This window comes from Spizellomyces punctatus (genome assembly GCF_000182565.1).
Source record: "Spizellomyces punctatus DAOM BR117 chromosome Unknown supercont1.5, whole genome shotgun sequence".
In the NCBI taxonomy this organism is placed as follows: Eukaryota; Fungi; Chytridiomycota; class Chytridiomycetes; order Spizellomycetales; family Spizellomycetaceae; genus Spizellomyces; species Spizellomyces punctatus.
Window position 1 is genome coordinate 19190 of NW_015971541.1, and position 25905 is coordinate 45094.

At 50.0% G+C, this 25905-nt stretch overlaps 3 protein-coding genes across 3 annotated transcripts; 2 read left to right on the forward strand and 1 right to left on the reverse strand.

Annotated features, from left to right (window-relative positions):
- Positions 1-383: 383 nt before the first annotated feature.
- SPPG_03068 (amino acid adenylation domain-containing protein) lies at positions 384-19692 on the forward strand (the record flags this gene model as incomplete). The annotated part of the gene is made up of 20 exons (XM_016751353.1): positions 384-1205; positions 1286-1474; positions 1562-1831; positions 1903-2392; positions 2464-2816; positions 2886-4808; positions 4879-5943; positions 6011-7199; positions 7261-7812; positions 7884-8176; positions 8242-10381; positions 10444-13157; positions 13225-13972; positions 14029-14283; positions 14357-15783; positions 15858-16084; positions 16143-17177; positions 17250-17628; positions 17702-18857; positions 18925-19692. The coding sequence occupies 20 exons, from the start codon at positions 384-386 to the stop codon at positions 19548-19550; spliced, it is 17853 nt and encodes a 5950-aa protein (XP_016609293.1). The 3' UTR covers positions 19551-19692.
- A 2402-nt stretch (positions 19693-22094) lies between these two features.
- SPPG_03069 (uncharacterized protein) lies at positions 22095-23815 on the reverse strand. Its single transcript, XM_016751354.1, has one exon. The coding sequence runs from the start codon at positions 23729-23731 to the stop codon at positions 22334-22336; it is 1398 nt and encodes a 465-aa protein (XP_016609294.1). The 5' UTR covers positions 23732-23815; the 3' UTR covers positions 22095-22333.
- Positions 23803-25102, forward strand: SPPG_03070 (uncharacterized protein; the record flags this gene model as incomplete). Its single annotated transcript, XM_016751355.1, has 1 exon — positions 23803-25102. One exon carries the CDS (start codon positions 23803-23805, stop codon positions 24985-24987), a length of 1185 nt encoding a protein of 394 aa, XP_016609295.1. The 3' UTR covers positions 24988-25102.
- Between the last annotated feature and the right edge of the window lie 803 nt (positions 25103-25905).

A 25905-nucleotide genomic window follows, 5' to 3' on the forward strand; every position in this document is an offset into this window, starting at 1 on the left:
GGCAAACGCAGGGTCAAGCATCTGGTGGTCTGTGATAGGTCCGCACCTCCACTCCATGTTTGCCTACATGTGTGCACCTACGCATCATTTTATCGGCAGCAGATTCCTCAAAACTCCGCTCATGGCGAGTTTTCATACTTTCAGGCTTGTCCGAGCGCCCACCGCTGGGATGGCTGGTCTACATCAGTCTTGGTCATGCAATATAGGCTCCACTTGGTACACTGCTGCGGATCAGATAAACTCCAGACTAGGGACAGCAACCCTAGCGCTCCTGTTATTAAACCTGAGTTCTATTAGAATTCATCAACTTCTGGAGCCTCTCCTAGTCTACCATACTTTCCTCCCACGAGTGCCATCTATCAACTATATATCGTGACAAAACAATGTCACTCCTTTCTGATACACACGAGCAACTTGACTATCTCAAGAGTTTTGCGGGTATGCCTGCCCCAGCTGCTTTCCCCTTGCCTCCACCAGAGGCTGATGCGGTGCGGGAAGACAAACCAGACTCCATCACTTTCGAACTGCCAACGCAGCTGGTACAACAAGCGGGGAGATTGTCCCACACTCATTGTTGCGGAATCCGGGCGGTCTTGTACGCTGCTTGGGCCATTGTTCATTCGCGGTACTTGAGTTCCGAAGATGTAACATTTGGAGCGGACATCGAGGACCAAGAAAGGCTTGATGGACCATTCTGTCCGCGACCTGTGCACGCGGTACTGTCTGCTCATGATCTACAAGCGAGCAGATTGGTCCGTTCTATACACGAGGCGGTCTCCTCCGCGAACACCGGCCTTACGTCGCTTGATGCAATTCGCGAGGCGGCTGGAGTTTCGTCCGGCGAGCCCTTATTTCGACTTGCGATTGGATTCTGGGATTCTCGGGTGCTAGCTCAACTCACGAACGAACTCCCTCTGATTGTTTGCTTCGGAAAGCCAATAGCTGATGCACCCATTCAAGTCGAAATACTCTTTGCCGGGTCCGTCTTCGAGTATCGCGCGATGAAAGCGCTTGCTGGACATTTCTCCCAAGCATTGCAGGGTCTGGTCGGAGAAGGCGACCCTCGTGTAGCGGACATAAACATCTTGACACCGGAAGAGTCGAGAGTGATTCTTCACGACTTCAACGACAACCGGCAGGAGGTGTTTGAAAATGACTTGGCTGCGCTAGACAAGTGGTGCATGCAGATTCCATTCGAAAAGAAGGTAATCTCTATCAAGTGAGAGCTTCTTGAGTGTGATGGATGCACCTCAACTTGGCGAATGCACTTTTCTTTTCTCCGTAGGTTAAGCAACACTCTGAAATGAATGCTGTCGAGCACTACCACCGTAGCATCACTTACGGGGAGCTAAATGCACACTCGAATCGCATGGCTCACGATCTCCGCCAAAAAGGCATCAAACTTGGAGCACCCGTGGGTCTGCTCGTAACCCGATCGATTGAAATGATTGTTGGTTTTTGGGCAATTATCAAGGTAAGCCTACTTCCAATGGAGCTGTCTCAAGCGTCGTGATTTGATCACCCGTTAACCTTTGTGTTCTTCTCACCTTTTTCGTTGCAGTCCTCTGGGGCTTACGTCCCGATCGATGCTAGCTTTCCCCCTGCACGGGCGCAGTACATGCTGCAAGATGCAGGCTGCGTGGCTTTAGTCACAACATTGGCTGACGACAATCAAATACGTGCTTCCATGCCGTCTGACATGAACATTCCTGTGTTGAAAGTACAGGATTTCGGGAATGGACCCATCGACGTGGAAAACCCAACCTTAATAAACAACAGCGAAGACCTACTATACGTGGCCTATACTTCTGGAACAACAGGCCGACCAAAGGTAGTGGCCGATTCTAGTTGGCGCATCAGCACATTGCTCATCCCCAACTTAATGAAAACCGTAAACAACAGGGCGTCGAGATTCCACATAGAGTCATGTATAACCTCATCCTTCATGGAGCGGGTGGTCTTGGGAACACTGACGGAACGAGAATGATGCAGTTCAGCTCAATTGGTTTCGACAACCTCGGCTGGGAGATTTTTGCAACGCACTGCAGAGGAGGCACTCTGGTTGTGCGCCCCGACGATCTTGGAGAAGATTTCGAGCAAGCGTTGTATCGGATCGATACAATTCTTATCACCCCGTCCGCTCTTTCCATCGTAAGCCCGGACCAATATCCAAACATCAAGAAAATAATTGTTTCTGGCGAGCCCAGCAACGCAGGGCTCACAAAGGCGTGGGGCGATAGAGTCATCTTGCTAAACGGTTATGGCCCGGCCGAAACCCACGCAACCCATATTGGTATCAATATTCCGGGGAAACCCATAACTGTCGGCCGCGTCATTCCTGGCGACACCTGCTACATCCTTGATGACCGGATGCGACCTGTTCCAATCGGAGGTGAAAAGAGTCTCCATGCCAATTTCTGTAACTTCAATTTTTAACTGAATCCTGCTCCGATTCCGTAACAGTTCCGGGTCTTATCTGGATCGGCGGCACTGGGGTCGGGAGGGGTTATAGAAATCTTCCTGACCTGACTGCCCAAAAGTTCAAACTTGACCCTTTCGCCAAGGACGGAAGCAAGATGTACAATACGGGCGATTTGGGCAGATGGACCAACAGAGGAGAATTGGAAGTAATTGGCCGTGCGGATCATCAGGTCAAAATCAACGGTTTTCGGGTGGAATTGGGGGAAGTGGAAACAATCCTAGGGAAGTTACCGTCCGTCAGCAATGTGGTCGTCTTGTTTGAGTCCAGACAGCTGGTTGGATTCATTTCGCCGCATACGTTGAACGTTGACATGCTGCGGAGCGAAATGAAAAAGGTAAAAGCTCTCTGCCTTACTGTCTGACTGTTGTTCTTGGAGTACTCAGAGGTGCTCGCGTTCGTTCAGATGCTGCCGTACTACATGGTCCCGTCCAAGCTTATTGCCCTTGAGGTGCTGCCAATGACTGAGAACCGCAAGGTGGACCGTCGGATGCTTGCGGCCATGCTACGCAGTGAAGCCACCGGTCGAGATGCGGCTCTCCCAGCTTCTACGCCCCGTTTCGTCAACCGTTCCGCAGCTTCCGTGCGTCTCTCGCCTCAGGAGACCACAGTCGCTTACATCTGGGCGACGGTTCTGAAGATTCCCGTTGAGGGAATCACCTCTGAAACGTCATTTTTAGCCATCGGTGGTGATTCTATCTCAGCTATATTGGTGTCAGCCCGTCTGCGAAGAGTGTATGGGTTGTACATCTCCCCGACTGTGATTTTCGATAAGCATGTCTTGAAAGAGCTGGCTTCGCTTCCTCTACTCTCTCCGGCAAACCAAGCGGCAAAAGCAATGATGGAGACGGGCCCTGTGGAGGGCAGGGTGGAGCTGACTCCAATTCAGCACTGGTTTTTGGAATGGAAGCCGGTGAATCCCGATCATTACAATCAAACCTTCCTCCTCATTCCCAATCAAAGATTGCTTCCAGAAACGGTTACCCAGACGATGAACGCTCTTGTCGCTCACCACGATATGCTTCGGGCGCGGTTCACTCTGGACCGGGAGGCAGGTACAATGGAGCAACGTATTCTCAACCTCCAAGACCATGCCCCGGTCGAGACCATGTCTTCTACCGCGGCGAACAGAACTGAAATGCTAGAGAGGGTTTATGCGATTCAGCGAACGCTGAATTTGGCAGACGGGCCTATCATCGCCGCTGGATTGATCGATATGACGGATGGCCAGCAGCGGCTCGTCATAACCGTCCATCATTTGGTCATGGATCTGGTGTCCTGGCGCATCTTGCTCGAAGACTTCCAAAACCTTTATACCGGTGTGGATGGGCTGCCCCCCAAGACGACTTCATTTCAGACTTGGGCTCTCAAGCAAGCCGAGTACGCGCAAACCCTCGACCCCGAGTCATGGCCCAATACCTTCCCCACCCAGCCGCCAATACCTTCCGATTTTGCGGGCAATCCGACGCAGAAGAACCGCGCGAGCACGATGCACCGCCTTACTGTCGAGGTCCCGGCGACGACGGTGGAGAAGATCTTCTCTCAGGCCTTGCCTTTCTACCAATGCACTGTATTGGAGATTCTCGTGGCGGCATTAGCTCTTGCGTACGGCCAGCAGTTCGACCGCGACGTGTTTGCTGTCGATCTGGAAGGGCACGGACGCGAGCCTTGGGATGACGCTCTGGACACCTCACGAACTCTGGGATGGTTTACAACCACATTTCCAGTCTGCCTGCGCGCTCGTAACGTTGCAATGGATCAAGAAGGACACATGCCATTTGTAGATACCATAAAGAAAACGATTCGAGGCCTCCCGCTCAAAGGTCTTCCTTACGGAGCTATGAGGTACCTGTCCAACAAGCCTTCAGCAAAGACGTTCGTTACCACACACCCTACTTCCGAAATCATATACAACTATTACGGGGCGTTCTCTCAACTGGAAGACAAGGCTAGCCTGCTTAGACTGGCCGGAGAAGAATATGCCAATGGGGAAGATGACTACGACGACTGCGAAATGAACCGATATCGATTCAGTATAGAAACCATCCAGCAGAACGGCATCCTAGAAACCCGTTTCTTGTACAGTGCGGCCGACTTTAGAGAAGAGACTGTGAGTGCTTTCGCTGCCAAGTGGCTGATGTTTCTCGACGTTTTCGTCGATGTTACCCATGTCCCCAGCTCTTCAGCGGACATTTCGATCGCCGACTCGACGGTGGTCAATGAAGCTCCACTCCGCCCATTTGAATTGCTCGGCATGGGGGAGGCTGAGGGACGTGCTTTTCTTCAAAATTTCCTCGAGGACCACCCGATTGATATGGATGATATAAAGGTAGGTCTGCCCTCAGCGCTTTGGTGTGGACCACTTGGCTCTCAGTAGTTAATCCTGTTTGCCGCATTAGGATGCAATGCCCTGTGTCCCGTTGCAGTCTGCCATTGTGGCGGCCACAAAGCTAGACAGTTCCCAATACACCTGGCAAACGGTGTACAAGATTCATGGCTCATTGGATTCCGCCCGGTTCGAAAGTGCCTGGAGGGAGATCATCCATGCCAATGATATGCTCCGGACGACCTGCGGTTGGACCGCGGACTTGCATGGAGATACTAATGCAGTCCAGGTACTGTTGAAAAGCGACCGATCTGAGTGGAAGAACATCGTTTGCGGAGAAGAAGGTATGGAAGCGACCCTGAAAGAGTATTTAAAATCAGACGAAGCCCGTGGTTTCCCTTCCGGCGACCCGTTCGTGCGGGCCTGTCTTTTATCCAAACCTGGGGAGCCATCTAGGTTAATTGTGACCGTCCACCATTCTATCATTGATCAGTGGTCCTTGAACATGGTGGTTGATGACCTCCGTATACGATATCATGGCGGCATTCCAGCACCTTACACTTCATTCGCAAACTTCACCAAGTACATGATGGAGGAAGATTGGTCGAGAGCCAAATTATTCTGGACGGAGTATCTCCGGGGAACGAAGCGTGTGGAGTTTCCAAGGTCAGGGAGCTTCTGCTGCTCTCATGGACTATTGTCCGCTTTCTTCTCAAATTCCATTCGTAGATCACTCCCCAACGTCGCATGTCGGGCGACGAGGCATTTTGAAGCAAACATCTTGCTCGAGCTTGGTAACTTTGCTCGCGCTAAGGGCATAGCTGCGTCTGTACTGGTCAACGCAGCTTGGAGCATAGCTCTTAGCGCTCGTTCCGGAAAGAAGGACGTGGTTTTTGGCACTGTCTTTTCCGGGCGCTCTGCTCCGTTGGACGGAATCGAGCGGATTTGTGGGCCGTGTTTGAACACAGTGCCATTCAGGGCCACGATTTCTCATGGGACCACCATCATTGACTTTTTGAAGGGACTACAGAGAGCATCTTCAGACATTATGGAATTTGAGTCGACACCAAAGTCGGTAGTGTCTGAAGCGGTGGGAATGGACTCGAGCAAACTGTTCAACACTTTAGTAGCTCTGCAGGTACGTGTTTACTTTATTGGACTGTATTTGGCAGGTGATGGCAAGGGATATACTAATACATTCACAGAACGTTGCGGATTGGTCTAACAGACAGTGCACCGAGACTATTTCACTGGAAACAGAAAGCACCACTATGATCTCAGACATCTCTTTGTCCGTCGAGGTCACTATATCCGCCGACGGCTTGAAGTTCGTGTTCCGATACGACCAGAAAGTTATTTCCCAAATTGAAATTGACCTACTCTTGCACCATCTCGCGGACGTCCTTTCGTATATGATTAATTTCCCGGATCGGCCTGTCGAGTCCATTCCCCTAGTAAGCGCTCAAGAGCACGGCATACTCCAGTCTTGGGCGCAGGGCCGCGATGCTCCCGTCCAGGGCGTCTTGCTACACGAGTTAGTGCAGTGGCGAGCGGATAACCACCCCGACACAATAGCGGCCGAGCTCTATCGTGGTGGAAAACTGACCTACCGGCAGCTCATGGAAAACGCGAATCGCCTGGGTCATTATTTGCAACAGATGGGTGTGCGGCCTGACATGATGGTGCCAGTGTGCATGTCGAGGTCTTTTGATATGCTCGTTGGTCTCTTGGCTATTCTGGCCGCCGGTGGGGCCTACGTGCCGATTAGCGAAAAGATATCCCCTGAACGTATTCGAGACATTCTCAAAGCAACAAATGCTGCTGTAGTCGTTACAACCGAAAAGCTTTCCGGCCTCTTCCTTGCCGATTCGACTGACTCCAAGCCCAAATGCGTTTTGGTTGATGAGTTTAAGACTGAGCTTGCAAACTATCCGGCGACACCTGTGGTCACTCCTGGGCTATCTGAGGACAATCTGGCATATGTTCTTTTCACCTCAGGATCCACGGGCGAACCAAAAGGGGTAATGCTGGAACACGCCAGCGTCGTCAACTCCCTCCGTGCGCACACCCTGTGGAATGTCGGCCCACACTCTCGGGTTCTAAACGTGTCTCCGTACACCTTCGACCTTTCTGTGACGGATATATTCCTGCCTCTTATATCAGGTGGAACGGTTGTGCTTGCATCGGAAAACGATATTCAAAGCGATTTGAGTCAGGTAATAAGGGAAGCACGTATTGACCATGTCGAGCTTGTCCCGTCGCTTGCGGATACGGTTGATCCCGCGTCGGTGCCTGAACTGAAGACATTGGTCACCGCGGGAGAAATGTTAACAGAAGTGCTGGTGCAACGGTGGGCTTCGCGAGTCCGTTTGATCAATGGTTATGGACCAACAGGTACGTCTCCCTTCGCAGCATTCTGATATGATATCAATCCTACTCACCGCATCATCTTCAGAAACCACGATACACTCTCACATGAAGGTGGTTCAACCGAATGATTCTCCATTACATATTGGCGCAAGCATTGGAGATGTAGCCACTTACATCTTGAAGGATGACCTCAGCCCGGTGCCTGTTGGGGTTGAAGGCGAGGTTTACATCGGTGGAACCCAAGTGTGCAGAGGATACCTAAACGGGACTGATTTGGACAAAGAGGCATTTGTATCCAACCCTTACAAGAAGGGTGGACGTCTGTATCGCACCGGCGACATTGCGCGCTTCCGACCTGACGGGACTCTGGAATTCGTGAGACGCAGAGGAAATCAAGTCAAAGTCAACGGTTTACGAATTGACCTAGAAGCGATTGACAATGTCATCGCAAGAGAGGACGTCGTTGAATCCGCCGTGACTCAGCCGGTGAAGTTTAGAGGCAAACAGCTGCTTGTAGCATTCATTGTTGTTGGACAGAAAAGTAGCTCCGTCCGACTAGCGGTTGAGGCTCTTGAAAAGGCTATCGCTGCCAAGTTGCCCTCATACATGACACCGCGGCACTGGATTCCCCTTGATGGTGAGAACTATATTTCATGCTGCAGGCATTGTTTTTTAATGAACGTCGCTAACATTTATGGCGTATCTCAGCGCTTCCGCTGAACGCTAATTTCAAGCTGGATCGTCGGGCCCTCCAAACGATCTTTTCGGCTGTTGATCTTGTGGCAATCAATACCCTCACGCGCGGTGCCAGCACCAGAAAACACCCTCCGGCGAGCCAACTGGAAAAGGATCTGCATGACATGTGGACTTTGACCTTGGGTCTTGAACCCTCAGATATAGGAACGAATGATTCTTTCTTCAATCTAGGAGGCGATTCTCTAGCGCTCATCAAGTTCGTCAATAATGCCCGTGCGAAAGGTCTCTCCATAACGTCATCAGATGTATGTGGTTCGTTAAAGATCCGTTGATTTTGGTAACACCTCATTTCTCACCTTTGTGAACATAGTTTTTCGCCAACCCAACCATCGCATGTCTTGCGAAATTCCTTGAGAAAACCAGTCCCCCGGCTCCGGTCTTGACTGTCAAGCAGCAACCTAATGTGGCTGCGTTCAGCATGTTGACCCTTCCCCAACTGATGGAAATCAGTTCGAGGGACCTTCCCGCCCTAGATATCAAACTTGAGGATATTGAGGACATCTATCCGTGCACTCCCATGCAGCGAAGCCTAGTGGCTGCGACAATAACGGGTGAGAGAGCCTCTTATCTCTCACAGATAGTCTACGAGTTTGAGAAGACACCGAATATCGATCGTTTCAAGAAAGCCTGGCGCGAGGTGATCCGTTCCAACCCGATTTTAAGGACGCTTTTTGTCGTCCCTCAGACAACCTCGAGCGACCTTCAATGCCTGCAAGTTGTAATGCGCGATGACCTCTCGTCGTGGACCGAGCATCAAATAACAGAGGGAGAAGAGCTAGAGAAGATTTTGTCCCAAGATCTGGAGAAAGGAGTGAAGCTCGGCTCGCCCTTCATGCGCTTTGCTCTGGTTCGTGCCCCTTCCGCAAACGTCAAGTTCATCTGGACCATTCACCACGCGCTATACGATGGATGGTCGACGAACATGATATTGGACGACCTAGAAGCTGCCTGTCGCGGTGAAGCGTTAACATTGCGGCCGGCCTATAAGGGATTCGTTCAATATTTGGTCCAGCAAGACAGGGAGAAGGCTGCCGAATTCTGGAGACAACAGTTGAAGGACTTTGCGGGAATGACCTTCCCGCGGTCGCCGTCATCCACCTACCAAGCGAAGAGTACCGGGAACTTGACCTGTGCCGTTAATGTGGATTTGGGCAAACATGCCAGGGAGCTTGGCGTTACGATCTCAACTATTTTCCGTGCAACGTGGGCCCTTGTTCTTGCTTCCCATGCCAACACGAATGATGTGTCGTTCGCCTGCGTTAGTTCAGGACGCAGTGTTCCGGTAGACGATATTGAGTATATCAACGGCCCATGCATTACATGCGTCCCGGTCCGAGTCGTTTTGGACAAAAGCATGACTGCTACGAACTTCTTGCAGGTGCTACAGAAGCACCACCTTGACATGATGCAATATGAACATTGCAGTCTGATGGACGTGCTGAATTGCGGGCCTGGCTTGTCTGGCTTGAGCGGGCTGTTTACGACCATGCTGGTGATTCAAAATCAACCCGAAGCTGTAAAAGACATGGACGCATCTGGTCTCAAATTTCTCAGAGCCGAGATGGGCATGGACAGTGGACTCTGCCTTGAGCTTAAGAAAACCGACTCAGGATGGATGGTGGTGGTTGATTTTGATGAGGAGATTATTACTGAAGGAGAGCTCAAATGGATCATGGCTCACGTCTGTCACGGCATCAAAGATCTGGTTCAACGCCCTAACGCCGCGCTCCGGGACATCCAGTTGAGCAGCCTGGAAGAAATGGAATTTCAGCGTACCCAATGGGGTCGGCAGATCGTAGAGGTTGACGCGGATCTGTGCATTCATCAACTTGTTGAACGTCAGGTCGCGCGAACACCGCATAAAAATGCCGTAGAGTTTCTGAACGGCCCAACTTTGACGTATGCCGAGTTGAACTGTCGCAGCAACCTCCTCGCACGTCACTTGCAAGAAATTGGCGTTGGTCCAGAGGTCCTTGTGCCCATATGTGTTGGACGATGCATTGAAATGGTCATCGCGGTCCTTGGAGTGCTCAAGGCTGGTGGCGCTTACGTTCCGCTCGATCCCGATATTCCAGCGAAGAGGATCAACTTCATCATCGAGCAGACGAAGAGCACATTAGTGGTGACAACATCGAACCTTGTGTCCATCCTGCAAGCTACTCTGGAGGCAAACGTCATGGCGGTGGAACATGTTTTGTCTGACGATCCAGGCACACCTGTCGAGAACTTCAGCGTTCCCTCGCTCTCGTCAAGCAACCTTGCGTACATAATCTATACCAGCGGCTCCACCGGCGACCCGAAAGGAGTCATGATCCCCCATCGTGCAATTGTATCCGCAAGCGGCGGTTTTTGCGAGCGGTACTCTCATGGTGAAAGCGACCGCCGCTTGAACTATGCCACTTTCACGTTCGACGACTGTGTTATGGATTTTTTTGCAACGTTGAGGACAGGTAAGGAAGACAGTTATCGTTCCGCAAAAGGTTCGGATCACTCAGTCAATGCTGTCCCCTAGGTGGCACGATCTGTATGGCCTCCAGGGAAGACCTTACAACCGACTTGGATGGCGTCATCGCCGAAATGAAGGTGACTTTCCTGGCTGCTACACCGTCTGTACTTGCCCTGCTTGATCCACGGCGGGTCCCTACCATGCGGGCTATGGATATTGGTGGGGAGCCTATGATGCAGGAGCTTGTTGAACGCTGGGGAGGATTGGTTCATCTTGGTAATGGTTACGGACCGACGGAAACCTGCTGTCTCAGTCACTCCCACCGGCATTATAGCGACGAAAAGAACATTCATTTGATTGGGTATCCTTATCGAGAAGTTGCTCAGTACCTTCTCGACGACAAACTCAAGCCTGTACCTATTGGGTGCGTGGGGGAGATTTGTTTAGCAGGTCCGCAGCTGGGACGAGGATATCTGGGTCACCCAGAATTGACTTCCAAGGCATGGATTAACCATCCCCAGTTGGGATTGATATACCGAAGCGGCGATCTTGGGCGCTACTGGTACGACGGCCAGCTTATTATCTTAGGACGACAAGATGATCAAGTGAAGCTGCATGGATTACGGATCGAGCTTGGCGAAATTGAAAACGTTCTGTTAAGAGCACAAGAAGTCAAATATCTTGCGGCAGTCGTGATGACCCTTGCTGGAGAAAATGACAAAAGCCTTGTGTGCTTCTACGACCTGCACAGGTATCGAGATGAAAACCACAAATGCACTTTCCTCCCGTCAAACGACTTCGTGCAATCAGTCACTGGCGGTTTGATTACTCTCGCTCGGTCTGCGCTGCCCTATTACATGGTCCCATCCATGTGGGTCCCAATGACGCGGTTGCCCCTCAACAAGAATGGTAAGATTGACAAAAAGAAGCTTAAGCAGCTCACAGTGGTTCGCTCTAACAGAGAGACTGCCGAGTTGGAAAACCCGCAAAGCGACACTGAGCAGGAGATTTTTAACATCGTGAAAAAGCTGGTTGGGAATGAACACTTCGGTGTAGATGACGTCTGGTGGACAGTTGGTCTAAACTCGCTGTCGATGATTCGATTTGTGGGAACACTGAGGACCTCATTTCCTTCATCAGGTTTGACGATAACTGATCTTGTACCAAATGCAACTATCCGGCAACTCGCGGTTTACATAGACAAGTACGGGGGTCGAGGAGGGGGTGACACGAACGCAGAAGCGAACTCACAAACAACAACCGAAGAGCGCTCGATGCTAGCGGACATAGGTCATGGCCGTTTCCCCGCCTCATTTACTCAAGAGCGAATGTGGCTAGCGCAGCAAATTTGGAATGACAGCACCTACCATATCCCAGAGCTAATGCGAGTTCGCCAACCGCTAAAGCCGGATCTTCTGATCAAATCAATGCACCTAGTGTGCCAGCAAAATGCGATTCTCCGAACCACGTTTGAATTCGATGGGGACAATGTGATGCAAATTGTAAATAAGAAGATTGACTATGAATTCAAGTCGCTTGACCTGACCGCGGAGGGCGATCCTCTTGCAGCGCTTCGAAAGCTATGCGCAGAGGACAATGCCACACTTTTCAACCTCAGCGATAAACCCGCCGTTAGATTCATGATCTTCGAGTTGGGCAGTAATGATTACGCTGTTTACCTCAATGTTCATCATATCATTGCAGATGAGTGGACCTTCGCTCTTTTACTGAACGAGCTCTCCCACACGTACGCGATACTCATACAACAGAAAGCGGACGTTGGTATCGGTCATGCCTCGTTGGAGTACGTCGATTTTACATTAGGGCAACGACGCCACCTGTCGGAGGTTGAAAGCCAGCAATTGGACTTCTGGGGAAATGCACTCAAGGACGTGGTCCCCGCAAAATTTCCGTCGTTGCAGAGCAACAAGATAGATGATAAGTCAGCAGCGAATAACGAAGAGCTTTTCCTGGACCCCGTAGTCGTGGAGGCGTTTCTAGCCGTCTGCAAAAGCCAAAATGCATCCCCTTACGTAGGCTGGCTGTCCCTTTTCCAAATTCTTGTTTACCGCTATTGTCAATCGACGGATTTCGCCATTTTGACACCTGTCACAAATCGAGCAGCGATTTACGCGGACGTGATGGGCTGCTTCCTGAACACGCTTGCGATCAGCACGAGACTTGAACCTGACCTCCCGTTTGTCAACTACCTCCGACAAAACATGCAAGTTGTGAACGAGCATCTGGCTAACATGGATGTACCCTTCGAAAGAGTCATCAGCGAAGTGTACGGAAAGGAAGCACGGCTAATGTTGTCGGAGTTCCAGGTTATGTTTGCCTACGTTACCGACAACAAATACGTCGCGGATCAGCAGAACATCTTCCAAGACGCGGAGCAGCTGCCTATTAATACCGAGCGAAGGGGATATTACGATGTAGCTCTCTCTCTCGTAGAAGGTCGCGGAGAAAATCAAGTCTCAATTAGAATTGAGTGTAACGGGCACTTGTATGACTCCAGGTACATCCGAGCACTCGCGGGACACTTCCAAGAATTGTTGCTGTCCATTACGAGGAAACCTTCGACGGCCATCGGCTCACTGCGGATGGTCCCAAAAGAGGAAGAGAACTTACTCATCAGAAACGAGTATGTGTGCAACACCTGCGATGAGACCGAAACGTTTCATGGCTTGTTTGAAAGGCAGTGCATTAAGACCCCTCATTCAATCGCCCTGGAGCATCTTGATGGCAGAAGTGTGACGTATGCGGAACTAGATGCGAAGGTAGATGACCGTTCGAGCTGCGTCCGGTTGCTTTTCCTCCGAACTCACTGACAAATCCCATTTTCAGGCCAATTCAATTGCGCGGTTCCTGCGATCCGAAGGCGTTCCCCTTGAAACACCTATAGTGTTATGCCTCGACAAATGCTTCGACGCCGTGTGGTGGATGTTGGGAGTTACTAAAGCTGGGTGTTGCTGGGTACCAATAGAGCCTGCAGCCGTAGCCGAGAAACAAGATCTGATCATTCGCGCGGCGAAGGCACCATTTGTTGTCACAACCACCAAATACTCGGCTGACTTCCGCCGCGCAGGACACAGAGCTATCGAAGTGGACGTAGAGGACATTGTTTCGAAAATGCCAACCTCGCCGGTTGAAGCACTGCACGTAACATCGGGCTTGTTGGCATATATTCTCTTTACCTCGGGGACCACGGGAACACCAAAAGGTGTCATGGTGGAGCATCGGGCTGCTGTTAAGTTTATCGACCTTTGCGCAGACGAGCTTGGAACGACTGAAAGTACTCGCGCCCTCAACTTTTCAACGTATACCTTCGACCTCTCCATCCTGGATATTTTCTGCACGCTTGCAAGAGGGGGCACCGTTTGTGTTGCACCTGCCGCGGAGATGCACGGCAATTTAGCAGCAGTAGTTCGAAACCTTTCTGCGAACGCTCTCACTCTCACACCCACCGTGATATCCCTGCTCTCTCCGGAAGAAGTTCCATCTCTGAAAGTTCTTTGCTCAGCAGGCGAGCCTATCACGCAGACGATTGTGGCGACGTGGTTCCCATATCTCGACAGGCTTCTTAATGCGTATGGTGAGTGCGGACTGCACATTTGACACCTCTAAATAATTTTGCTAATTCCAGTGTAGGTCCCACGGAAACGGCAGTTACAACTATTTGTCGGCCGGATCCGTCCACGTTTCCTACCATTATCGGAGGGGCTGTCGGTTCCAGCTTATGCCTAGTCGTCGATGAAAGGATGAATCTAGTGCCCATTGGCGTCAGTGGCCAGTTAGCGGTAGGAGGAGGTCATTTGGCGAGGGGCTACCTCAACCGGGCAGATCTCACCAGGGAGAAATTCATCGACAATCCTTTTGTGCCCAGAACACGCATGTATCTGACAGGTAAGCAACGGGCCCCTTGGAAGGTCTCCTGCGGATTTAAGTTTAAGTTGATCGTCACACTTCCGCGCCTTAGGTGACCGTGTCAGATTGCACGCCAATGGGCAGTTTGAATATTTTGGTCGCATCGACAATCAGGTGAAAATAAACGGTCGACGGACGGAGCTAGGTGAAATCGAGCACGCAATCTTGGAGGTCCGCTGCGTTCGAAATGCATGTGTTGTCTTGCAAACCGGAGACAATGCCTCTCTTATCGGCTACGTTACATTCAAAGATGTTAGCGGAACTGTTGCCCAGATAACGGACGGATCAAAGGATCAAGACCTGGAAGCTATCCGATCTCTCTTGAGGAAGAAACTCCCACCGTACATGGTACCGCGAAAATTGATACCGATGGCAGATTTCCCTCTGAGCAAGGCTGGCAAGATCGACCGCGGCAAACTCCGGTCATGGAGGTTCCTTGAACAAAAGCCAGCGCAAGCACAGAGTGATAGAAAAAGAGAATCCAAGGACTACGAGCACGAATTGCTGGGGCTTGTGGCTCAGATCGTGAACAGTGCGGACATCGACCCAGACGATGACTTGTCCGCGGTCGGTTTGGATTCTTACGGCATGATGCGCCTGATGCTACGTATACGAAAGACCTACCAAGTGGAATTGACGGTGTCCGAAATTCAGAAGTGTTCCTCCGTAGGCTCTCTTTGTAATTTGATTTCCCGCAAAAGAGAGTCCGGTCACAACGACAAACAATCAGCTTTGGAGATTTCCCTACTCCGAACGATAGCTGACTTACTCAAGTATGACGTGATTGAGGCGGAAGACAATTTAATTGCCAATGGATTAGAATCATATGCCATCATGCGACTTATTTCGCGAGTCAGGAAGGAGTTTAACATGGACTTGACGATTTCGGAGGTGTCAGCAAACCCCTCGGTCCGCTCACTCGCTGCACTTATCAGCAGGAAGCGACATCCACGCTCTGACACTGTATCCGAAGAATCTGCTACGATTGCCCAGGAGAAACAATATCCAGCATCCTACACCCAAGAGCGCATGTGGGCAGCGCAGATAGCCCACGGCGACAATGCCTATCACTTGGCCAAGCTGGTTGTCGTGGAATCCCTGTTGGATTGCGAGCTCCTCGTCAAAGCGATGGAGGCTGCCTGCCGGAGACACACCATCATGCGGACGACTTACAAGCTAAATTCTGATTTTTCGGAACTAGTGCAGGTCATCAGGAGGAATCTGCCTCTTAACTTTGAGATCGTTGACCTGGCTCAATCTGCGGATGCCGTTGAGGAAATGAAATCTCAATGCCGAGCGGACAACCTGATTCTGTTTGACTTATCGACTGAAGCTCCAATCAGGTTCAGAGTGTTCAAACTAGGCCAAGCAACCGGTGTCTATCTCAACATTCATCACATTGCCGTGGACGAATGGGGGCTCAACCTTTTGCTCGATGAGGTGACTTTGATTTACCACCATTTGGTAGCAGGCCGATCGGTGAGCCTGGAGCCCGCCATGCAATTTGTACCTCTTACTTTGAGGCATCGCCAGCTTCTTGAGGCGAACAACAGAGAGCTCTGGAACACCCAGTCTCGCTTTGCTTCATATCATGTGAGATACCCACCATTGATCTGTCGGAGAGTCAACGTCTGCCGGATGGCGGCAGGGGAACTGCTGTTTGGAGTGAAGAGGTGCCTTTGGACCAGGCAGCCACAAAGCGATTCCTGGAGCTCTGCTCAAACGCAGCGGTCTCTCCTTTCACTGCATATCTTTCCCTTTTCCAGACTCTTATTGCCAGGTATGTTATACGCTATCGCGGATTTCATGTAACTCTTACTAAACGTAATCCTTGCCAGACAAACTGGGCAGTACGATTTTGGCGTCGTGACACCTGTGAGCCTCCGTAGCAATGTTCGAGAAAGCTTTACATCTGTCGGCTGCTTCATCAATACAGTCGTGGTCCGCGCCCAGCTTGAGGAACACGACTCGTTTAAGGATGTTTTGAAGAAAACAAGGGTGAACATTAACCGAGTCCTTGAAAACAGCGACATTCCATTCGAGACGGTCATGACCTCAAAAGGGATTTCACCATCGACCTTACAGCTCATGTTCGACTTCACTACCTCGAGTGGGCCTCAAAGCGAGCATAATATTATAGCTCGTGGAACGGAGCTGGATCTAGACAGTACTACCACCGCTCACTTTGCGTTTACCTTCAATGTCGATGCCAGGGGCAGCCCTAAAACTCCGACATTGATATCCATACAGTACGATGGCAAATTTTTTGAAGCGCAATTAGTGGAAAAGATGTTGGGAGACTACGCGAAGCTGCTCGACGTGGTAACCTCTAGTCCAGACGACCGAATTGCCACGCTCAACCAGTGCGAGGGTGAGGAGAACCTGATTCTGCGGGGTCCAGTCGCGCCATTGCCGTACGATTGTATCCACCACGGCTTTGAACTGGCGGCTGTTTCTCATTCCCAGCGGATCGCCATACAGCACGGCGATCGCAACCTAAAGTACCGAGAGCTGGACAAGAAAGCGAATGCTGTGGCCTGTCGGTTGCGCGCATTTGGAGTCCAACCAGGCATCTACGTGGCAATAGTAGTGCACAGATCCATTGAGATGGCAGTGGCACTGCTTGCAACCTTGAAGGCTGGCGGAGTGTGTGTGCCTATCAGCGCCGACTTCCCCACGGATCGCATCAAGTATATTTTGCAGACGGTCTCGACCAGGATCGTGTTGACTACGAGGGACGCTTATGACATTGTTCCGTCGCTGGATGCAACGACGTCATGCCATTTGATTGAAGATTTGGCATCCCAGAATGAAATGGATGAGAAACCAGACGACCTTAGTACTGGAAATACCATTGCGTACTGTATTTTTACGTGAGTACATGAATGGCTATCTCCGAAGTCGCTGAACTCGCCAATAAGTAGCTTTCATATTCCCATCATTAGGTCGGGAACAACTGGAACACCCAAAGGAGTCATGGTGCCTCATAAGGGAATTGTCAATAACATCCTGCACCACCCATTCACGTGCCATTGCAAGCCCGGAGTTAAAGTTGCACAAATGCTGGGAATTTCATTCGACGGCGCACTGCAAGAACTGTACGGAACATGGTTCACGGGGGCCACATTGGTACTTCGCGAGGAAGACATCTTCAAGACTCTCAGAAACGTGGAGTGCATAAACTTGACTCCAACGGGAATCATGCAGATGGAGCCAAGCGAGTTTCCCAACCTCAAGGTGGTCCTGGCTATTGGAGAAGCTTGTCCGGACTCGCTTGTGAAGAAGTGGGGTAATCACGTCAATTTCTACGTCGACTATGGGGCGGTAGGTTTTTTGGGAGATCATCCAGTAAACCGTATCGTGGTCTCACCTGGACCGCTTTTCAAATATCTTTTAGACCGAGACTTCCGTTACCACCTCCTGCACACCACCTTTGAAACCCGGGATTCATATCGGTATTGGCAAACCTTTCGCCAATAATTCTTATTACGTGCTTGACAAGAAGCTGAGACACGTACCAGTGGGCGGGAAGGGACAGATACACGTTGGAGGCATCGGAGTGTCACTGGGCTACATCAACAACCCGGAACTTACGGCATGCAAGTTCTTGCGGGATCCCTTCAGCAAGACCGGAGGGAGGATGTATGCTACCGGAGACATGGTGCGAAGACTTGCGAATGGGGAACTCGAGTTTGCCGGTAGAGTGGACGATCAAATCAAACTTGGAGGCTACCGGGTGGAGCTCAACGAAGTCACCTCGGCACTTCTACGAACGCCGGACGTTGGCCTGGCCGCTGCAATTGTCCACGAAAGTGTTCTGATTGCATTCGTTAGCCCGTCCACAGTGAACTTGGACGGTCTCAAGAAGAGCATAGAAAAGTTCCTTCCACCGTACATGATTCCGGGGAAATTTGTTGCTATCGATGAATTCCCACGCACGTTTAACGGCAAAGCCGACGTGAGACGCTTGCGCGAGGAACTCAAGAACCAGCAATCCAGCACGTTTGATTCCGTCATGACGAACACGTTGAGAGATTTTCGACAGCAGCTGCTCGCGCAAATCTGGTCGACGATACTCAAGGTCGACATGGATCGCATTAGGCCTGAAACTTCCTTCTTTGAGTTGGGCGGTAACTCAATGTCTGCGGTTCGGATGATACTAGCAGCCGGTCAGCAGGGTATCAAATTGACTCTCGCGGACGTGTACCAGAAACCCACACTGGCAGCACTCGCACCTGACTCGATTGGAGCGAAGGCAGCAACTCAGCTGTTGAACAGCGGTCCCTCGAGATCAACTCCAAAAAAGATCTCATCATCGGTGACAGCAATCCCGTCCAGCTACACGACGCAATTAGAACAGCCTCATAAGAAACCCGAACCAAACGTTCTAACCAGAGCGTCGCCCGGCGCAAAGAAACTGCGTGTCTTGTGCTTGCATGGCTCGGAAACGAGTGGGAAAATCTTATCCCTTCAATTGCAAGCCCTTCAACAGAAACTGCAAGACCAAGTCCAGTTCTACTTTGTCGATGGACCACGGAAACAGTACACGTCCTGTAAGTGTGGGAACACCAAAAAAGGTCAATGGCTACCTACTGACTCTGTCTCTCTTTTTCCCTCCAGATATTTCAAAGTACTTTGATGGCCCCTACTTCCGCTGGCTGCCAGCTTCCTCATATGATGTCGGCGAACGCAGCGCCATGGCGGCCGTGAACCACCTCATAAACAAGATGGACGCGATCGGAGGGCAATTTGACGGAATTTTAGGATTCTCGGAAGGAGCCAGCATTGTGGAGCTGGTAGATCGTCTGAGCACACAAGGACGCATTGCCCGAAAATGGAATTTCAGTGTCTTGATCAGTGCATGTACCGTGAAGGTTTCTTCTCCTGGTGCCTCATCATGGCTTCGACGTCCTTTTGAAGGAGGATACCTGCGCCTTCCCTCCGTCCACGTTATTAGCTCCAAGGACTACCTGTTCCGAAAAAGCATGAAAGTCGAATGTCGCTACGAACCAGAGCTACGACATGTGGTCACGCATGACAGCGGACATCAGATCCCTCAAACACCCGGATTCATCAAGCAGTTGGCTGACCGGATTCTAGATGCAGCTGCGTTGGCTGAAGATCTCTCCTTAGCCTTCCCAACTCACAAAATAGACGACGAGTTCGAGTTTGTGAAGAGGAGCAAGGCAAAGGGCGGGTGGTTGCGGACAATACGCCGTGCTATCAAGAATTCAATGATCTCTTGAATAGAAGTAACAGATGAAAAGCAATCCTCATAGAGAGTTATTGTAGAATACATAGTAGGAGTAGAAGATGATGCCTCATCATTATGTCACTTTGTACATGATTTTTTGATTTTCACTTAATCACATCCCCAAAAAGCCATCCATTTCCACGACTAGCGAGATTATTTTAGACAAAAGATGCAGACGAAATAGATCCTGAAGCCATCAATTGGTATAAGGAAAGGCGACACCAACCGAACGACGTGTGTTCTGACAAGCTTGTAGCGCGGATTCAGGGCTTTCTAGAACCACTTTGGTCTTGTCAATATGTTAATAATTCGCTAACTTTTTCAATTTACCATCCCATGACATTTCCGATGAAATCAATCAGCTAATTCCAACAGTCACCACTTGAACAAATATTCTGTCTTTAAAACACGTGTTGGATCATTAGTACTGTATAGCGCCGACAAATCAGATGTGTTTATCGCGCCCCAAACAAGTCCACTGGCAAAGACTATCGAACAAGTCAACAAATGAAAGGGCAGATGAGAATATGATGACTACGTCACTTTTGAAGTCCATGGGCTGAAAATGACATTCTATTCAGATACAATACAAGGGCTGGCGAAAGAACTATTATGCTGCCACATTAGTTGAGCTTGGTTGGTATGTACCCAATGGCATTTCTTTTCATTCTGTCATTCATCTCGCTGACATGCAGTCTTTTTAGTCTCCAAGCCTTGTCACTGAACATCCTCTGGCTTGTGACGCTGCCCAGTCGATTCGCTCCTGGATGCAAGAGTCTGGCTTGAATGCTCCGGATCAAGGCCCAGTAGGGACCGTGTGGTGGTGGGCAATTATCCGGTTAGAACCAACCGTTACGTATTGCGTGTATAACTGCCTACAAGTAGTTAGTTAGCTTTTCCGGACCGGTTGTCGCCGGTTTATCCCTGGTGTAGTAGCTAGTGCCAGTTTCTGTCACCTCTACACTAAGACAACTACCTAAGAAAGTGTTTTGACAAGCTTGCAGGGCTTTCTAGAACCGTTTTGCTCTTGTCGATAGGTTAATAGCTCGCCTAGTTATTCAAGTTACTGTCCCATGACAATCTCGATGAAATCGATCAATTAATTCCAACAGTCCCCTTCCCCCCATCTTGTTTCTTTATCCCTCGATGCAAGCATCTGCCCAATGCTCAAGCACTCTCTCAAGTCCATCATGAGAATTCTGCTCTGGTGCCGAGGACCTCATCCACCTGACAACAGTGATCAGAACCAGCTGCAACCAATTGGATAGGTTGACAAAGCTGCTATTATGCTGCCACATTTGTTGAGCTTGGTTGGTATATACCAACAGCATTTCTTTTCATTCTGTCATTCTGTCACTGACATGCAGTTTTTTTAGTCTCCAAGCACTTGTCACTGAAGATTCTCTGGCTTGTGACACTGCCCAGTCGATTCGCTCCTGGATGCAAGAGTCTGCTATCAAGAGTTCCAGACCAGAGCCTAGCAGGGACCGCGTGTGGTAGTGGACAATTATCCGGTTACAACCAACCGTTGCGTATTGCGTGTATAATTGCCAAGTAGTAGTTAGCTAGCTTTTCCGAACCGGTTGTCGCCGGTTCATTCCCCTGGTGTACGAGGCGTTGACATTTGTTTTTGCCAATACACTACTGACAGTGCCATACGGTATCCTAAACTCAACGTCCCCCATAAATAAGCCGTGTCATGCTGTCGCCTTTGGATGCTGGATGCGAGACGAATGTACTGGGATCTCCTTGGCAATATACGCTACTATCCATTGTATCCAGTGACTTATGCATCCATTTATATTGAAAAGCACTTAGTGATAAGGTTTGGATGCTGGCGGTGACGATTTTTTTTTTTTTTCTGAAGAATGAACGGTCTACATTAGTGTGCAGGTGGTAGAAAATGTCACTAGGGACAAAATTCTCCCTCCAACCCACTACAGCCGGTTCTAATTTACAATTAGCCAGCCTGTCCAACCCTTCATAACCTATCCTGCAAACGAGTCCCACCCCTATCCTAACTCGCTACAGGTTCCAGCCTGGGTTGAACTGGGGTACGTGCAAAGCAGCACGATTCCACTAACTAACTACCACTAGGCCCAATTGCACATGCAATACATTACGGTTGTTTCTAACCGGGTAACTAAGCCCACCACCACGAGAGAAATCCTACTAAGCCCTTTGATTCCGAAATTCTTCGTCCGAGGATGTTCAGATACTAATTAAACCAGAATTAGACTCGGAATATGCGTGGGAAAATACAAAGATAATGCATACCTGCGATCGTAGCAGTATAGTAGTAATAGTGTTTGCGAGGGGTTATGTTGTATTTGTCGGGCGGACGAGGTCCTCGACACCAGAGCGGCATTCTCATGATGATGGACTGAGATATGTTGGGCAGATGCTTGCGAGTCGAGGATGGGTAAAGAGGAAAGAGGGAAGGCCCCCCTTTTATAGACCTTTGGCATGCGCCACATCGCAGTTTAAAAAAAAAGTTACATTAGCATGCCACACCAATCTGAGTGATAGAGGGGGTGCTGATTATGCGATATGATTAACCGGATTAATCCGGATAATAATGGGTCCTAGTGCCATTTGCAATCACCTCCACATTAATATTTCCAATGTCGCTAATACGGTAAGATCGGCTGACTTTCGCTCATATCACGCTAGATTTTTTTAAGTTTCAACATATATGTGATCCGGCATTAAGTAACTGTTTTCCACCCTTCGACCGTGTCCTACTTCGTTGGTATTACTTGCCCAATGTAGCACCTATGGGAGTGTCGCGCCATCCATGCTTATCGCTTGATTCCCATCCCCCTGCAATCCTCCAGTGCGAGCGGCTCCACCCTCCGCGTCCCACACCTCCATCTCCCTTTCCACTTGTCGAAGTTCTTCTCCCTTCGGCTCCCACGTCAGATCCCACTGGAACATTTCACCAAGCTTCATCTTTCTCTCCCTGCAAATCTCATAATAACTCGTCAGCAAAAACGGCTGCATGAGGCTCGGCATTGGATCGCGCCACGAAAATATCACATCCCGCGTAGTTGTTAATTTTGCGAGATGGCGAAGATACTGCTTCAGAGACACTCCTTCGTGCTGCCACATTACCATGCCGGGAAATAGCTGGCGTTTTGCTCCAATTTTGGCCAGCGTAAATGAAAATGATTCCAACGGAGAACTGGTATCCACTGCACTGGTGAGCGCGTTTACAAGCCCCTCGTTTTGCTTAAAGAGATGGATGCCAGACGTGGCGCGCGGATTACATTCGATAGCAACAAGCCGCGAATCTGTCTCAATGAAGTCTAGCGCAATTTGTCCGGTATATCCCAGTTTCTGTATGAGAACCTCGACATACGACCGAATACCAGGATGATCGATGGATTTGAAGTAAACACAAGATGATCCATCCACGGTGTCCTGTACGGGATATATCGCAAGCGCGAGCATCTTGCCGTCCCGCGCTACAGAGTACGTGCAAAATTGCTTTCCATAGATCCAGACCTGAGCAACGTAGTGATTATCGGGCCCTATGAGAATATTGTCGGGGAGTGGGTGGTTGGCCTTCAAATGGTAGAGGTTGGATTTGGCGCGGCCAAAGACGGGTTTCAATGCTAGGTCAGAACTACGATCGAGATTCTGTACATCCTCCACTGATCGACATAACCATGTTTCTGGAGCATCGAGATTGAATCGACGGAGAATTTTGTGAAAGTACCATTTGTTGTGTAGGCAAATAAGCATGTCGAATGACGGAGCAAAGAGTTTACCGATGATTTCTGGGTTGCCCTTGCAGATCTGTGTCACATGGAATACCTCCTCGTGTAAAGGAACGATAAGGTCAATATTGGCCTCCACAATCGCTTTCTTTACGCCTTTGACGTAGCCTGCTGGGTCGACGTGAGGTGCAGGGACATGCCAGGATTTCTTGACGGCTCTCGAGAATTTGCAAACATGGTACTTCATGGGGTCCACAACGTAGACCTTATGGCCGCTGGCTTTGAGTTGACGGGCGAGGTCAAGGGACACTGGGAACCGGCCGTTTGTCAGCAGGATATTGAGCTTCCTTTTTGCTTGCTTGCTTGAGTGAAACCGTGGTACAAGTTGCTCTTGGGAATCAAGGGAAGCGTCGCCGTTGTGATTTTTGTCGTCTTTCGGACTATCTGGCATGGTTTGAGTAGGTTGGCAGGATTGGAGTAAGTGAGGAGAGCGAGAAGGAGAGCTGTTGACATTTATAAGACATGGTGCAAAAACGTGCAGTGTGGAAAACTGAATCCATTACGAAGCGTCATCCATCAATGACGGATGCGCTTACGTCATTCAGATCGACGCAGCCAAAGAAGGCCTCTTTTGCACGAGACCTTTTATTAACGAAATCCGCCCGAGCGGACGTGTACAGCCTGCACATGTTACGGCCTAGATGGGTTCTGCACCTGGAAGCATGGTGCTGGCGCTTCCTAACAGATATTGGTTTCTTCTTCCACCGTCGCGCATTGCCCCGCCCCATATCCCCATCGTTTAACCGAAGAATCAAATCCACCTTGTCTCCCCTAGAGGGCTACATCGACCTGGTCTTTTACACTCCCAATGACTACCATCTGCGATTCAATGGGTCGGACGATGTTACAAGATACCCTGTCCTAGTTAACTTCCATGGTGGTGGCTTCACCATTGGCCGCGCTACAGACGACAGTCGGTGGGCAACCACCGTGGTACAGAATCTGAACTGTATTGTCGTCAGCGTCGATTATCGCTGCGCGCCAGAGGCCCCTTTTCCGACCGCAGTGGAAGATGGCGCAGATGCAATATTGTGGCTCCTTCTCAATGCCAAAGAGTTGAAACTGGATCCGTCCAAGTTGGCTGTTAGCGGGTTTTCCGCCGGTGGGAATCTGGCTTTCACAAGTCTCCTCCGCTTACAGGTCGAATTGATCCGTCGCAGAACTGACATGCCAGAACTCTCCTCGATCATTAAAGGGATCATTGCATGGTATCCCAGCACAGATTTCACTCGTCCACGTATCGAGCGCCGCAAAACCAACATCCGCCCGGACAAGGAACTGCCTGCTTTCTTCACTAGACTATTTGACGCTAGCTACCTCTATCCCCCGAAAACAGTAGACGTGAGTGACCCTTATTTGTCTCCAGCTGCAGCCAGCGATGTCATTTTGCATGAAGGGTTACCCGCTACCGTAGTTATGTACACGTGCGAATGGGATGAGCTAAGGGACGAAGCAGAGAGATTTAAAGATCGACTTACGGCCCTGGGGAAATACGTAAGATACACAATGATCGAGGGAGTAGCGCATGCCTGGGACAAAAACCCGTTTGGTGTGAATGTCATTCGAGATCGCTATTATTCGGACGCGTGCGATCAACTAAGAAGGCTCTTCCATAGCACCTCAGACATTTCTGAATCAAAAGTGTAATAATCACATGTAGAATTGACTTGTGTGTAGAATATCTATGCTGTGTTCTGAGGCCTTTCATTTGGCCGTGATGCTCAATGACACACATCTAAGGCATTGGTGTACTAGATGACCATTACTCCTACCCCGCTGTGAGAAAAGTGCAATAATCACACGTAGAATTGACTTGCGTGTAGAATATCTATGCTGTGTTCTGAGGCCTTCCTTTGGCCGTGATGCTCAATGACACACATCTAAGGCATTGATGACCATTACTCCTACACCGCTGTGCCAAAATGCATGGCTGGTTGAAAGATCTGTGACTTTGAACAGCGTACACTTCGCCATTGGAGTTTGTCCGTGCCGGCCCCCCCCCCCCCCCCCCCCCCCCAAACACATAAAACCATTAACCCACACCCACCCCACTCCCCCCCCCCCCGGCCCAATTTTAAAAAAAGTTTTTTGCTTTGTGGGGGGGGGGGGTCCAAAAAACCTTTCCCCCTCCTTCCACACCCCTGGGTTTAATTTTTCCAAAAACCCAGTTGAAAGGGGGGGGGGAAAAAAAACCGGGTTTGGGGAAATTAAAACTATTCAAAAAAAAATTCCCCCTGGGTTTTTTAATAGCCCAAATTTTTTCCCCCCATTTTACGCCGGAGCGGGAATTTTCCTAAAAAAGAGGGGCCCCTTTCCCCATGTGGTGGGACCCGTCTCCCCCCCGCAAATCCCAACCTTGGACGCCGGGTAAAGCGGGGAAAAGTAACCCGGCTCTTTGGGCAATTTTGGGCCACCCCCAATAAAGGGTTCCCCCCTGCCTGACGAAGTTAGCTATTTAAGAGAAAACAACCCACCCGGAGTAAGAGTAAAACAAGCCAGGGGCAGAAAACACCTCCAACGGTAAAAGGAGCAAACCCCTTTCCCTCCCTTTTCTTTTGTCTTGAG

Coding starts and splice junctions, on each gene's coding strand:
- SPPG_03069 (XM_016751354.1), bottom strand. CDS start 23,731: ATGCCAGATAGTCCGAAAGACGACAAAAATCACAACGGCGACGCTTCC.